Raw genomic sequence first — 15,958 nt, 5'->3', positions numbered from 1 at the left:
AACCCAGGCTCGCTGCTTAAGAGACTCTGAACACATCTTCAGAGAAGGTCCAGTTGAAATTGGTCTCCCATGCTCCATAAAAGGTGAAGCAAAGCTGCCGTATGGACCAGCACCGGGAAAAAAAGGTAGCTACCCTGATCCACCGTAGAATCGTCAGTAATTCATCGTGATTAACCTGAGTCGTCTGGATTTAAATTCTCCACATACCTGGCCTGATAAACGATTCTTTTCTAGTTAGAGATTACAGACCTAGCCACCAACAGAGAGTCTCCTACTTCTTAGAAGTATTATAAAACCGAAATATATCCCACTAGAAAACCTTCATAAGCAGGTGGTGGTGGGGAGAGGTTGAGGTGGGAGAAGAAAATGTGGCATCTCTGGAGGAAACAGTTGCAAACTTTTCCTTAGAATTTTAGAACATTACTCCCTGCCGTGGTTAAACAGTTTTACAGAAATAAATTCTTCATAGAGCTCTAGGGTAGGAATGCCACAGACCATCTTATTCTGTACCTTTGAGACTTTTCTGGAAAGTTTGAAGATTAGAAAGGGGATTATGGACACCAAGCGGGGAAAGCGGGGGCATGGTGGGATGCATTGGGAGATTGGGATTGACATCTATACACTAATATGTATGAAATAGATAACTAATAAGAGCCTGCTATATAAAATAAATAAACTCAAAAAAAAGGGGAAGAATAGCCTAACGTCCTTGACATTTCTGATGTTATGGAAGTTTATCCAGCCTCCTCTCTGAAGGTCCTTCATGAGAGGATGACCATGCGATTCTGAATAGTTTCAGCATACATTATAAAATACTTATTTTCCTTGGACTTAGAATACGAAAGATAAACCTAGAGATCGGAAAATAAATGTCATTATTCCAACCACAAAACAGGACATAATTATGTGATGTGATACAGGTGCTAACTATCTCGTGATATCACAGTAGATGAATGTGTCAAGCAACATGTTAATGCACCTTAAAGTAGCACAATGTGATATGTCAATGTATTTCAATGTAAAAGAAAGGAATGTTATAAGGGGATCGGAGGAAGGCTCCGAAAATGTTTCTCTACACCTTCTCTGGCAGGAGGTGAGGAATAAATTGTCCTGAAAATTTTTTACAGAAGGGTTTGGATTAGATTTGGGAAGGGTCTCCAGGCAGAGGAGTAGACCGTGTGTCTCAGACATGATCAAGGTAGGTAGCATCCTGACTCGAAGACTGTGGCGAACGATGCATTTCAGATCTTCAACGATCTGCTATCCATTTCTTCGTCCCCACGTGGTCGGTCACAGAAATGGATGCCACTGTGCCTGTGAGCCATGCAAGCAACGGAGAATCATTTTCCCTCCAATTTGGTTAAAATCCCTATTTGTCCGTGATTCGGCATTATCAAAAGGGCTCATTCCTGTTGCATAGATGGTCTTTTGCTGATTGGAATGTTTCTTAACTTGATATTTTCCCCAGTCTGTTGCATAAAGAGACACAGTCCACCCCCCCAGATACCAGGCTCCCAGGCAGGAGGTGCTGCTTTTGCCCTGCAGGAACCCCCTTCTGCATCACTCTGAATGGAGCTTCAAAATGGGATGTGGAAAAGAAAGCGTGTTCTCAAAGTAGCTAGAACGACCTTCCGCTGTTCCTTATTTCCTTTTAACCGCTGATTTGCCATTTTCAGAGCCTCAGGGGATCTCCTGGGAGTCTCCCTTGGATGAGATGGAGAAAGTAGGCCATCGTCCAGAACCTGAACTTAACGTAGAAAGACCATCTCTACGTATGAAATTAAAAATCGAGGATTTTACCTTGCACAAAATGTTGGGGAAAGGAAGTTTTGGCAAGGTATGATATTGTATGTAGAATTCTGTGGCCCAGCTTCCAGAAATTGAAGAGCAAATCTGGCCAGTGGAACTGAACCACACATGGGTGTGCAGAGAGCGCATTCCTGGTCAGGAACTGTCATGTGATGTGATATGTGTTAGAGGGCAGAGAGACATCTGAATAAATAGGGACCCGGGGAGCTCTGGGGAATAGCAGCCTCTGCTTCCTGGGAACAACGATTCAAGCCATTTCACTTGGAAGGTGTTCGTCCCACGAGCTTGTGTGTTCGATATCTTTGGACACCAAAGAAATGAGAAGGTGCCCCAGCCGGTTCCTGTTTCACAGATATTTTTGTTTCATTGGTGGTTTTTTTGTTGTTGTTTTGTTCCTTTCTCAAACCTGGAGTGTGGTTTTTACCTTCTGTATGATTTCTTCTCTACCAAGTGTCCTCAGCCTTGTTTTAGTTTGCTAGGGCTACTGTAACAAAATACCACAGATGGGGAGACATCAACAACAGAAATTTATTTCTTCTAGTTCTAGAGGCTGGAAGTCCAAGATCAAGGTGTGGACAGGGCTGTTTCTCCTGAGGCCTCTATCCTGGGTGTCCACGCTGTCTTCTCCCTTTGTCCTCACATGGCCATTCCTGTGTGCATGTCTGTGTCCTAACCCCCTCTGCTTATAAGGACACCAGTCATATTGGATTAGGACCCACCCTAATGACCTCATTTTAACATAATTATCTCTGTAAGCACCCTGTCTCCAAATATGGTCTCACTCTGAGCCACTGGGGTTTAGGACTCCAACATATCAGTTCTTTGGAAGGGACACAATTCAGCCCAGAACACGGCCCTAGCTTGAGCGTCTTAGGAAAAGTTCCACGGAGGAAGTCCTTCCTCTAAATTCTTCCTGCCACTCACTCAGGTTATGGGCCATTAGTCAGTCACAGACGGCAAGGAGAGGAGGAAGGAGACATAATGGAAGAAATTATGATCAACTCTCAGTGACAAGAGGAGATTTTCAAGCCGGTGATTGTAAAGAGGGATGTCATGGAATATAGGCTTTTAGGTTATTTTGGATATTAAGGATATCACATGTATTAATGGAGCTCTCAGTTGTTTTATATTTATATTGGATGCAACGTCTAGGAAAGTTTTAGCCAAAGACTCCCGTTCCATGAATTTGTGCAACCAAGACCAGCATTATGCTCAGCACCTGCTCACTAGACTTTGGCTGCAAAACTTACCCAGTTTATTTAACAATAATGTAACTGGGTATTGCCATAGCTGGAGGACATTGTGCTGCAGTTGGGGTTTCTATATGATACCAAGGCATTGCCTTCGGCAAAATCCACCTGCCCTACGAACTGTAGCTGATATCCATTAATTCGTTTATTTTGTTTCCACAATAACCTGAACCATAGCAGGCTCGTCTGGTGTTAATCTGAGTGTAATAGGCAATTTTTACAGCCCGTCTTCATTAGAATTTAGCATCAATTAATGTGCAGTTTATAACCTGTTTCCAAAAATTGAAAGCACATTATAGAGATGGAAATGGCTTTTTTTTTTCCAGCTTCTTAGTTTATGGCTGGTTTGGGGATGTTTTATTGAAAGAAGCAATTACCAAAAGGGGACTTTTAATTGTTAAAGAAAAGCTTTTCTTTGTTCCCGTGTGGATTTTACTTTTCAACAAAGTTAAGAAGACATTAAGTTAAGCCTATATGCCTTAGTGAATAACCCAAGGGACAGCTGAGAGCTTCAGGTATCCTCTGCTCTGTGTCCAAAGCAGTAAGCCCCTCACCATCAGGACCCCGGATCCCTGCACTCTGAGGGAGCTGCACCTTGGGGCCCAAGGAGAGGGGGATGAAGCACCAGAGCAAAAAGGGGCAGCCATATCTCCTTTTCTTCCAACACTTAAGAATACTCAAACTTGCTTTTCTTCTTTCTTTTCACTCTATATGGGAAGTATGGTTCCTCATCAAAATGGTAGCCCCTGTATTCTGGTTCTCCATCGATTTTAGGCCCAAGAGAGCAAATTGCATGTTTTCTGGGGATATGTATGTACATCATTCATTTGCCTGAATTCTCATCTAAGCTCTACCCCCTCTATCAAGCCAGCTACCCCACAGTCATGTGTCTGCACTGTGTTATGTTAAACACAGACACGTGCATTTTCACTATTGGTGTAACATCATTAACGTCAACAATCCCTAAGAGTCACTGAAAGAAGCAAATGGCAAGTGGTTTTTTTTTTTTTTAAGTATAGTTGATTTACAATACTAGTGTCAGATGTATAACATAATGATTCAGTAGTTTTATAGATTATACTCCATTTAAAGTTATTACAAAATAATGGCTGTATTTCCCTGTGCTATACAATATATCCCTGTTGCTTATTTTATGCATAGTAGTTTGTATCTCTTAATCCTGTACCCCTATATTGCCCCTCCCCCTTCCCCTCTTCCCACTGGTAACCACTAGTTTGTTCTCTATATCTGTGAGTCACTTTCTGTTTTGTTATATACATCCATTTGTTTTGTTTCTTAGATTCCAGTAACTGTCATTTAGAAAGCATTTTACAGTTCCCAAATCACTTTCCCACCTGGTATTTGATTTTCACAACAGTCCTGTAAGTCAGCAGTGTGTTGATAGTTACCGCTTTTACACATTCGGGAACTGAAGCAGCCCAGAGAGGTTAATTTGCCCACATTCCCACAGCTAGTAAGTATCTGTGAAATGAGGCCTGAGCTGGGGTTTTCTGTCTCCAAATGCCATGTCCTCACTCCTGTCAATCGTCTGTGGCTGCATCATTTGAAAAAGTGAAAGTTGGTGAAACTCTCCATTACATGCCATCTGGTGTCCTTGAAAGCTTATAAGATTCATGAAATCAAGTGGAAAAAGTAAACTCTGGAGTGAGATTTCCCACTGAGTAGCTCCATGAATTTGAGAAAGTTACCCTTTGAGCCTAGTTTTTAAAAATTATTACTATCTATCTGTGTTGCAGTGTTCTGAGCTAAGAATTAAATAGATACTAAAATTAGATAGCACATGTGAAGTACATAGCAGAATGTCTGACACATAGTAGGTCTTGAAGATAATATTAGTGTCTGTGTCATCAGAGGAAATGCTGTGCATTCTATAAGCACATCAGGAAAGCTCAATTCCTCACATATTCTTTCTTTGCCTTGAAAAAGTGCGTAAAACTTAGAGTAAGGTTTTATGCTCATTTTCAGTGATACTTCAAGAACAATCAAGTCCTCCTTCCACTACTTGCTGCTGCTTCCTTCAATACGTATTTGCCTCTGAATGTTTTTATAAACTTACTCAGGTCCCTGGGTAGACAGGGCACACTTTTTTAAATAGAATTTCTCAGTGGCTGAGAATAACCCATCCAATTGCACCAGTTTTGTGAAACCCTTTGAAAGGTAGAGAGAGGATGAAACCCTTCTGTATCATCCCACACCTGTGAAGCTCTATTTGTCTCCATAAAGAGGGTGGAGGAGGATTGGAGAAGTCGTCTTTTCTCACCCAGTACATCTCTCTCAGGACTTCGTGACTCTTCTTTAATGAGCATGAATCCAAATTCTAAAATAAAGTGTCTTCCCCTTCCCTCTAGGTCTTCCTAGCAGAGTTCAAGAAAACCAATCAATTTTTCGCAATAAAAGCCTTAAAGAAAGATGTGGTTTTGATGGACGACGACGTGGAGTGTACAATGGTAGAGAAGAGAGTTCTCTCCTTGGCCTGGGAGCATCCGTTCTTAACGCACATGTTCTGTACGTTCCAGACCAAGGTAAGGCTATCCTTCATCTCTACCTCTCACCCCAGTAAATCTGGGTGCTCCTGGCAGCCCTCATCTGGAGACATGGGATACTCTCTCCGTATATTTCTTCTTTACCTTTGAGTCCACCTTCCATCCATCCAAATAAGTTTCTTCTGCGCTAAACACCATTGAAATACTACTTAGAATTTTTTAATGTAGTTGATCGGGAAAGGGCCTTACTTCTGGATTTGTTTGTTTTTTAGAACTTGGTTTAACTTATATAAGCAGTATGTGACTTGCTTAACAAGGCAGTGCTTTGTGGGAGGGAAAAAGTGACATCTGTTTATTCATCTACCATATGTGTATTTGAAGAGATGAAAGTTGGAAAAATAGATCAAAACCTGTGTGCACTGTTATTTTCCTTTATAAGGCCAGTAGAAGATCATTCTTTAGGTCCGAGCTGGCTTCATCAGTGAGGCCCTGAGCATTGTGGTAAAAGGGTGAATTTTGTCAGAAGTGTCTCCTATGGGAGAATTCTCCTCCTGATCTCCTTTTTCCTTAAAATTAAAAAAAAAATTTCGTTTTTGACTCATTTTAGAAAATTTGGAAAGTGCTTATATGCTCAGAGAAGAAATCATTTTAGAAAATTGATTTTAGAAAATTTGGAAAGTGCTTATATGCTCAGAGAAGAAATCATTTTAGAAAATTAATTTTAGAAAATTTGGAAAGTGCTTATATGCTCAGAGATCATTTTAGAAAATTTGGAAAGTGCTTATATGCTCAGAGAAGCAAATCATATGTAATCCCATCACTTGGGTATACTCACCGTTAATACTTCTAAGTTTATCCTTCTAGATTTTTCCCCCATTAGATTTTTAAAGGTAAAAATAATGACCTACTGTAAATACCTCCTGTTCTGTAACTTGCATTTTCAACACTCTCTACATTTCCTCACATCTGTGGATATTCTACAATTTATCTAATTAGGCTACTTCTTAATTTTGTTCTGATTCGAATAACACTGAAATGAACATCCTTGTAGTTCAGTCTTCCCGCACAAACATAATGATTTTCTGTTTTTATTTTTCTACCCTATTTGACCCTATCCCTGTGTATGTAGCCTAGAATAATAAGCAGACCCATGTGGAGCCATATGGTTAAGGTCCAAAGAACATGAGGAGTTTTTCTCTTGTTCTGTTTCAAGCCTTGATGATAATGTCCTACCTTAGGACAAGTAACCGAGGACCTCAAGATGCCTCCAGCCACAGAAGGTGTTAGTGGGGAAACTGGGAGTCAGCCAGAAAATGTGGACGGTCACTAGGGGTTTCATCACCACTTCTCCAGCTCCCGGTAGCTTCTCAACAAGTGTTTAATTAGGGAATAAATGAATAAATATACTTGGCTAAAATAAAGAGAAACCAGACCATGAAAAAGCACTCAATGATCATATACTGTATTCAAAGCATTGTGAAGGATATAGAACGAATACAGTTCCTGACCTGGAGAATTTCATACTATAAAAAATTAAAGAAGCAAGAATGACACTTCTAACAGTGGTGAGTAATATTAATTGCAGAATGCAGACTCTAAGCACCAGAGCTGAGAAAACTAGAAAGTAGAATTTGAATAGAAATTAGAATAGGCAGAAAGGGTCTTGGACAGCAGAGGTGTAGGGGCTATAAGAAGGCATGAAGGAATAAAGGGATTATGATAAGCTCTTTAAAAGTAGGCTTATGTTTTCCAGCAGGAAGGAGTTTGGAATTTCTGATAAGGAGGGTTAGAAAGATTTCCTGCTAGAAATTTCCTCCTGGAGATCGTAAATATCTGCTGGTCTGCGATGGTGCAGATATTTTACTGGAAGACAAAGTAAGCAACTCTGTCCCACTCTCCTGGTCTGTGTTCTAGATTTGCTGTGGTTACTTACAATCTCATTTTTTCCTCTTGAAATATTGTGGGACTTTTATCAAAATACTAAATACACCTCAGACCAGGCTTCTAGGGGTATTATGTAATCAAGTTTCACTCGGCACCTTTCCCTGCTGTTTTTATATATTTGTTTGTATCATTGTTTTCGTACCGTATAGGGAAGGCTGTTGTGAATCCCACTTTGCAGAAAATAGGTATGTTTCCTTCTCTGATTGTCAGTTAGAGCCCCAGGCAGAGTTTGCTTCTTTCTCTGTTGCAGGAAATGCTCTTAAGATTTCAAGCCTATGTAATGCTTTACCAAAACCAGAAAAGTAAATGCATGAGAAAAAGTGTCAGAGAATGTACATATCAAATGTAAAAATGACTGTCTCACTACTTAGATTTCAAGGAATTGAGTCCTTTTAGAAATAAGAGATGGGGGGGGGCAGGGAGAGGCAAAGCTTACATTATACTTTCTGAAGGACCCTGATTTGAGATGTCCTGATTTTTAAATTTTATTCATTTTTTATTGAAGTATAGTTGCTGTACAATATTATGTTATAGGTGTACAATATAGTGATTCATAATTTTTAAAGGTTATACTCCATTTATAGTTATTATAAAAAATTGGCTAGATTCCCTGTGTTGTACAATATATCCTTGTAACTTATTTTATACTTAATAGTACTGATTTGTTCTTCAAACCTTGTATGTCAAACAAAATAACCAAATGCCACAAGTGAGTGTGAACAGCAGCAATCGATATGAATCATGATTTCCTCTGGGTAATTCTTTAATGTAGTCAGTTGGGAAAGGGCCTTACTTATGGATTATTTTCTCTGCTTGCTTATTTTTTAGAATTTGGTTTAACTTATATAACAACGAGGATTCCAAGCATATGTGACTTGCTTAACAAAGCAAAGATTGCTTTGGCTCTTTGGGGTCTTTTGTGGTTCCATACAAATTTTAGGATTATTTGTTCTAGTTGTGTGAAAAATGCCATGGGTATTGTGATAGATATTGCATTAAATCTGTAGATTATTTTCCGTAGTATGGACATTTTAACAATATTAAGTATTCTAATCCATGAACACAGGATATCTTTCCCCATTTCTTTGTATCATCTTGAATCTTCTACATCAGTATCTTTTAGTTTTCAGACTACAGGTCTTTCACGTCTTTAGTTAAATTAATTCCTAGGTATTTTATTCTTTTTTGATGCAACTGTAAATGGGATTGTTTTCGTACCTTCTCTTTACGCAGTATACAGAAATGCAACACATTTCTGCATATAAATTTTGTATCCTGCAACTTTATTTATAAGGTCTAATATTAGTTTTTTCACAGTATTTTTATGGTTTTCTATGTATAGTATCATGTCATCTGCAAATAGTGACAGTTTTACTTTCTTTTTTCCAATTTGGATATCTTTCGTTTTCTTGTCTGATTGCTATGGCTAGGACTTCCAATACTATCTTGAATATAAGTGGTGAGAGTTGGAACCTTGTCTTTTTCCTGATATTAGAAGAAAAGCTTTCAGCTCTTCACTATGGAATAAGTTGTTAGCTGTGGGTTTGTCATATATGGCCTTCACTAAATATGTTGAAGTGTTTTCCTTCTATACCCACTTTGATAAGAGTTTTTATCATGAATGGATGTTAAATTTTTTTTAATGCTTTTTCTGTTATCTATTGAGGTGATATGGTTTTTGTCCTTCGTTTTGTTAATATGGTGTATCACGTTGACTGATTTGTAGATATTGAACCATCCTTGCATCTCTGGAATAAATCCCACTTGATCATGATGTATGACTCTTCTAATATATTGTTCAATTTGGTTTGTTTATATTTTGTTGAGGATTTTTACATCTGTATTCATCTGGGATATTGGCCTGTACTTTTTGTGTGGTGTCTTTGTCTAGTTTTAGCATCATGGTAATGCTGATCTCATAGAATGAGTTCAAAAGTATTCCTTCCCCTTTAATTTTTTTGGAATATTTTGAGAAGGATAGGTATTAACTCTTTTTATATATTTGGTAGAATTCCCCTGTGAAGCAATCTTGTTCTGGACTTTTGTTTGTTGGGAGTTTTATTTTTTTCTACTTATTCAGTTTCATTACTGATTATCAGTCTGTTAGATTTTCTGTTTCTTCCTGATTCAGTCTTGAAAGACTGAACGCTACTAGGAATTTATCCATTTCTTTTAGGTTGTGCAATTTGCTGGCATATAATTGTTTATAGTTGCCTCTTATGATTCTTTGTATTTCCGTGGTGTCAGTTATAATTTCTCTTTCATTTCTGATTTTATCTGGGCCATCTTTCTTGATGAACGTGGCTAAAGGTTTATCAGTTTTCATTATCTTTTCAAAGAACCAGCTCTTAAGTTTAAGTGATCATTTCTACTGTTATTTTTTGTCTCCATTTCATTTATTTCCACTCTGATCTTAATTATTTCCCTCCTATTAACTTCGGGCTTTATTTCTTTTTATAGTTCGTTTAGGTGTCAAGTTCGGTTGTTTGAGATTTTTATTTCTTGAGGTAGGCCTGTATTTCTATGAACTTTCCTCTTAGAACTGCTTTTGCTGTGTCCCGTAGACTTTGGAAAGTTGCATTTCCATTTGTCTCAAGGTATTTTTTATTTCCTCTTTGATTCCTTCAGTGACCCATTGGTTATTTAGTAGTATGTTATTTGGCCTCCATTTGTTTGTGTTTTTTGCAATTTTCTTCTTTTGATTTCTAGTTTCATACCATTGTGGTCAGAAAAGATGCTTGGTATGATGTCAGTCTTGTTGAATTTATTGAGACTTGTTTGGTGGCCTAACATAACCTACCTGGAGAATGTTCCATGTGCACTTGAAAAGAATCTGTATTCTGTTTTTGGATGGAATGTTCTGTATGTCATTTAAGGCCAGTGTTTCTTTTTTGATTTTTCTGGTTGGATGATCTATCCATTGTTGAAAGTGGCATTAAAGTCCCCTATTATTATTGTATTACTTTCAATTTCTCCCGTTATGTCTGTTAATAGTTAGGTGCTTCTATGTTGGGTGCATAAATATTTACAAATGTTAAATCCTGTTCTTAGATTGACCCCTTTACTATTATGTAATGTCCTTCTTGGTCATTTGTTACAGTATTGTTTTAAAGCCTATTTTGTTGGCTATGAATATTGCTACCCCAGCTTTCTTTTCATTTCCATTTGCATGGAGTATCTTTTTCTATCACCTTACTTTCACTCTGTGTGTGTCTTTAGGTCTGAAGTGAGTCTCTTGGAGGCAGCATATAGTTGGGTCTTGTTTTTTGTTTTTAATCCATTCAGCCACTGTGTTTTGATTGGAGCATTTAGTCCATTTACATTTAAAGTGATTATTGATAGATATGTACTTAGTGCCATTTTGTTAACTGTTTTCTGGTTGTTTTTGTAGCCCTTCTCTGTTCCTTTCTTATCCTCTTTGCCTCTTTCCTTGTGGTTTAATCATTTTCTCTAGTGTGATGTTTGTGTTCCTTTCTCTTTATTTTTTGTACATCATAGGTTTGTTTTTTTTTGTTTTTTTGTTTGTTTTTTTTTGCGGTATGCGGGCCTCTCACTATTGTGGCCTCTCCCGTTGTGGAGCACAGGCTCTGGACGCGCAGGCTCAGCAGCCAGGGCTCACGGGCCCAGCCGCTCCACGGCATGTGGGATCTTCCCGGACCGGGGCGCGAACCCACGTCCCCTGCATCGGCAGGCGGACTCTCAACCACTGTGCCACCAGGGAAGCCCCATCATAGGTTTTTGATTTGCAGCTACCATGAAGTTCATCTCTCTCTCTCGTATATGTATATGAGTTTATTTTAAGCTCAAAGTCACTTAAGTTAGAATGCATTCTAAAAGCACTACATTTGTACTCTCCTTGCCAACATTTTGGTTTCTATGTCATATTTTACGTCTTTTTGTGTATCCCTTCACTTCTATTGTAGTTATAGTTGATTTTACTACTTTTGATTTTACTACTTTTAGCCTTCATGCTAGTTTAAGTGGCTGTTCCACAGCCTTTCCTATATATTTTCCTTTACCAGTGAGATTTTTTCTTTCATATATTTTCATATTTCTGTTTATGGCCTTTTCGTTTCACTTACAAAAAATGTTAAAGGGTCTTCTTTAAGGCCAGTTTAGCAGTGATGAACTACATTAGCTTTCACTTGTCTGGGAAACTCTTGAGCTTGTCTTCAATTCTGAATGATAACTTTTCCAGGTAGAGTATTCTTGGTTATAAGTTTTCTTCCTTTTAAGTTTTTTCCTTTCAGCACTTTATCATGCCAAAGGGTTCACTTGTAGGTGACTAATTGCTTTCCTCTTGCTGCTTTTTCTTTAAATTTTTGCCATTTTCATTGCAGTGTGTATTGGGGTATATCTGTTTGGGTTCATCTTGTTTGAGACTCTCTGCTTCCTGGGCCTGGATATCTGTTTCCTTCACCAAGTTAGGGAAGCTTTCAGCCCTTTTCTTTTCTCCTCCTGGGACCCCTATAATGTGAACGTTAGTAGGCTTGATGTTGTGCCAGAGGTACCTCAAACTATCATTTTAAAATTTTTTTCTTTTTGCTGTTCTGTTTGGGTGATTTCCACTCTTCTGTCTTCCAGATTGCTGATCCATTCTTCTGTATCGTCTAATCTGCTATTGATTCCCTGTAGTGTGTTTTTCATTTGTTATTGTAGTCTTCAGTTCTGATTGGTTCTTTCTTATATTTTCTGACTCATTGTTGAAGTTCTCATTGTATTCCTTTATTCTTCTTTCGAGTTCAGTGAGTATCTTTATGACCATTACTTTGAACTCTTAAATCCAGGTAATTTACTTATCTCTATTTCATTAGGGCGTTTTTCCCAGGGTTTTATCTTTTTCTTTCACTTGGGACATATTCCTCTGTCTCCTCATTTAGTTTGACTTTCTGGTTTGTTTCTATGAATTAGGTAAGACAGCTACATCTCCTGGTTTTAAAGGTGGCCTTGTGTAAGGAGCATCCCCTGTGTGGGCTGGGCAGCTTTGGCAGGCTGGTTGGGTCAGGCTCAGCCTAGGGGTGAGAGGGGCTGGAATTGGAGCAGGTATTGGCCAGGGGGCGGGGGGTGTCTCTGGGCAGGGTGTCCTGTGGCCACCCTGGCAGGATGGCTGGAGCAACATGAGCCAGAGTGGCCTAGGATATATACCACACCAAAGCCACCCCAGTAGCATGGCTGTAGCTAGTGCAGGCCTGGGCATGCTACGGTGGCCTTGGCAGGCTGGCTACAGTGTCTGGACTGTTTTTCCATCCATGCACAGCACCTCCAACCCTGGAGAGAGTTCCAGCGGTTCCCCATGTGTTTGGCAGATGCTCTAAGTTTAGTAAATGGATTTCCTTCAAATATGGTCTAAAGTGTCCTTTAAATTGCTGGGGTTTTTTTTTTCTCACTGTGCACCAAGGTGGGCAAGTCTGTGCACAGGCCTCTCAGTGGTATCCCTCTCTACTGCAGATCACTGTGTCAGGGGTGTTTCCTGTTGATGCTGGGTCTTGGTCCCTCTGTCATTTCTTGTGCAGAAGCTGTTCAATCAGCTCTTTGTTCTTCAAGAGGAATTGCTTTCTGTGTAGGTGTACATCATTGTGTCCATGGGAGGAATCTTTTAACTGTACTCACTAACAAATTAAAATCTATTAGAAACAACTTAATCATAAAACCTTGAAAATACATGTCATAAATTACTTCAGAAAGTCACTGTTAAATTAATTCAACAAATGTTTCTTGTTGACCTGCTAAGTTCTGTGTTTCCCCAACAGAGGCAAGACTCAAACTATATGGGGATTAAATTAGAAAACTATTTCCTTTTGCTACCTAATTCTAAGTAGTAAATAGAAAAAAACAAGTTCTAGCTTGGAAGAGTAGTATTCTGCTTTCTTGATTTTAAGATACTGTCAATAATTAGATGCCCTATTTTCTTGATACACAAAATTATTTTAAAAACTAAAGCCATCTCCCAATTTCAGAATTGTCTAAATGTGAATTAACATGTATGTCAATTAGAAATTGCATTGGCTGCTAGTAACAGGGATAGAAAATAACAATGACTTACATGAGATAGAAGTGTTTTTCTCTTCATATAAAAGGAGTTACATAATACATGGTTCAAAGCAAGTATGACAGTTCCATGGTGTCAGAGGTCCAGGAACTATGTGCTCCCTGTTCCATCATCTACTGTACTGAGTTCCCATCCTCAAGGGTACTCCTCAGTCCAATATGGCTGCTAGAGCCCAGCCCTCACAGCCACATTCTAGGGAAGAAAGAACAACCCCATGCCAGCTTAGTCTTCTTTCTTAAGTCGCTTTTCCAAAAGGCCCACAAAAAACTGCTGCTTACCTCTCTCTGACTCTTCTATAGCTGTAAGGAAAGCTGGAAAGTTGAATCTTAAGCACACTGTCATCCAGAATAATTTTTTTTTTTACTAAGAAAGAAAGGGAGGCAACCAGCCATTTCTGCTCCAACATATATATTAAAATAAAGAAAATATGATTAAAACTAGGTTTACTGAAGCCTATTTTGTGCCAGATAGTTTCCTAGGAACTTTAAATATATTATCTCATTTAATTCTATAAACCCAATGAAGTAGATATTATTATTCTATTTTACCTATGAGAAAACTGAAGCTAAGAAAGATGAGCCTTGCCTTAAGGCCACTCAGCTGGAAACGGGAAACAGCATTCAGTCTTACCATATGTCTTTGTCCAGATATGGGCCTCCTATATATTCATACCATGTCTTAGTGACATGTTATCTCTGTAGTATCTAAATGTTCACCTACAGGGGAAAAAAACACAGAAAAATAGTTTTCCTCTCTTTTTAATTATGCTAGATTAAAAGTTCAATAACTCAAGTACACAAAGTTTCTCTGATCTATCTCTGATAACCCTAGGTGAAAATAACAGGGTTTGGAAAGAAAACACAAAATTCAACTGAGTAAATTTAGAGATCGAATTATCTTTCTTTCAACAATTCATGAATTGAGCAGCATCCGTCTAGCAAACAGAAAGGAGCTCTGAGGACCTGTATGAAATGGAAGACTTAAAGGCAGAAAGTAGGGAGCGACAAGGAAAGAGCAGATTGTTTCAGTCAAGGTCACCTTCCTTAGATGGATGTCCTCACTGGTGCTGATCAGGAAGTTCCAGACTGACTGGTTAAGATTACATTCCTGGGGATGTTTGGAATTGCAGTTAGCTTACGTATTAAGTGCCGGTTTGGAGATGTGGGCTTAGCACAAGTGATTCCATTTGGGGACTGTTGTCTCTTTTCTAACAATCACACCCCCTCTTTTGCCTCTTTTGATCAGACCCTCAACTTAACTGGGAGATGTGATCAAAATTTAAGGTATTAGCACCACTCCCAGCTACCATTCTGAAGTTCTCATGGTTTTTGATGGTCCTTTGTGTGGTATTCATAGGTCAGGATGTTTTTTACTTAATTGGTGGTATTCACAGGCCACAGAGTTCAGGGTCACAATTTCTAAGTCAGTCATTCTCTTCATTCCTTTCTTGAAGTTCCACTCTTAGGGAGATCATTTAGTTGGTGGTCAGTGGCCGCAAACATGAATTTAAAGCCTTTGAAAGAATACAGTATTCCAGGGAGATCACTATGATTATGAAAAGTAGGATAATTCCCAATATCTGGAGTGCGCTTCAGCCCCAAGACCCAAACTAATCAAAACCAAATAAGTCAAAGAAAGACCCCATTGAAAGAGTCACCTGTTTAAGGCAAGTGGCTTGTTCAGTATTTTTATGTAACTGAGCCTCAACTTCCCCAGAAGTGTTAATCCAGGTGCAACAGGTTGCCTTGGCCCTGACAAAGAAAGGGTTTGCTTCCCCTTAGCCTTGTGTCCCTTTCTTTGTATACAAAGCCTGGATACAAATTTCCCCAGGTTTGGGGTTATTAACCAGAGAGAAGGAAACAGACCAGAGGGTCTCTAACATCATGGATAGATCAGAGTTTTTGATGATAAATCCAGCAATCTAAAAGGATACCCCCACACACACCCAAGCAATGGCCTGGGAGATATGGATGATGATGTTATCTTTCCAGGCCAGTGCTAGAGTAAACGCAGAAGAAGAGAGGGTGTCAAGTTTAGTTGTCCAGCAGTCTACCTCAACATGGCTACTTCTCAGTTTGATTTTGAGGTCTTCAGTGGGTGTACAGTACCCAACATCAGGTGGGGACTTCTTCAGTTGTGAGATACGTACCCAAGGTTCAAGCCCCTGCAGGTTGGCGGCCATCAGGTTAGTGAGGAAGATCTGGTAGAGTCCCTTCCAAGGAGACACAAGGGCAGTCTTTGTTCTTAGTGACTCCAAATCAGAAGGGTGGGAGAAAACTGGAAACATTAGTTTGTTAATTGACAGAACTAGAAGAGCCAGTTAATTGACAGAACTAGAAGTATTCAAGATCCAATCCAGTTTACAGGTATATAACAAAACCTCAAAAACAATTACCAGGATT

The 15,958-nt window shown here is 39.0% G+C and overlaps 1 protein-coding gene across 5 annotated transcripts in view; it reads left to right on the top strand.

Annotated features, from left to right (window-relative positions):
• Positions 1-15,958, top strand: part of PRKCQ (protein kinase C theta) — a 143,841-nt gene that overhangs the window by 71,477 nt on the left and 56,406 nt on the right. For all 5 annotated transcript variants that reach the window (XM_024732293.1, XM_024732295.1, XM_024732294.1 and 2 more), the window contains 3 exons: positions 8-125; positions 1,677-1,837; positions 5,429-5,602. In XM_024732293.1, the coding sequence (XP_024588061.1) occupies positions 8-125; positions 1,677-1,837; positions 5,429-5,602 (453 nt within the window). The remainder of the gene's footprint in view (positions 1-7; positions 126-1,676; positions 1,838-5,428; positions 5,603-15,958) is intronic.

Source organism: Neophocaena asiaeorientalis, unplaced genomic scaffold, assembly GCF_003031525.2.
Source record: "Neophocaena asiaeorientalis asiaeorientalis breed wild unplaced genomic scaffold, Neophocaena_asiaeorientalis_V1.1 scaffold176, whole genome shotgun sequence".
Lineage (NCBI taxonomy): Eukaryota > Metazoa > Chordata > Mammalia > Artiodactyla > Phocoenidae > Neophocaena > Neophocaena asiaeorientalis.
Note: the sequence above shows the minus strand (reverse complement) of the source record. Positions and strands in the feature narration are given on the sequence as shown.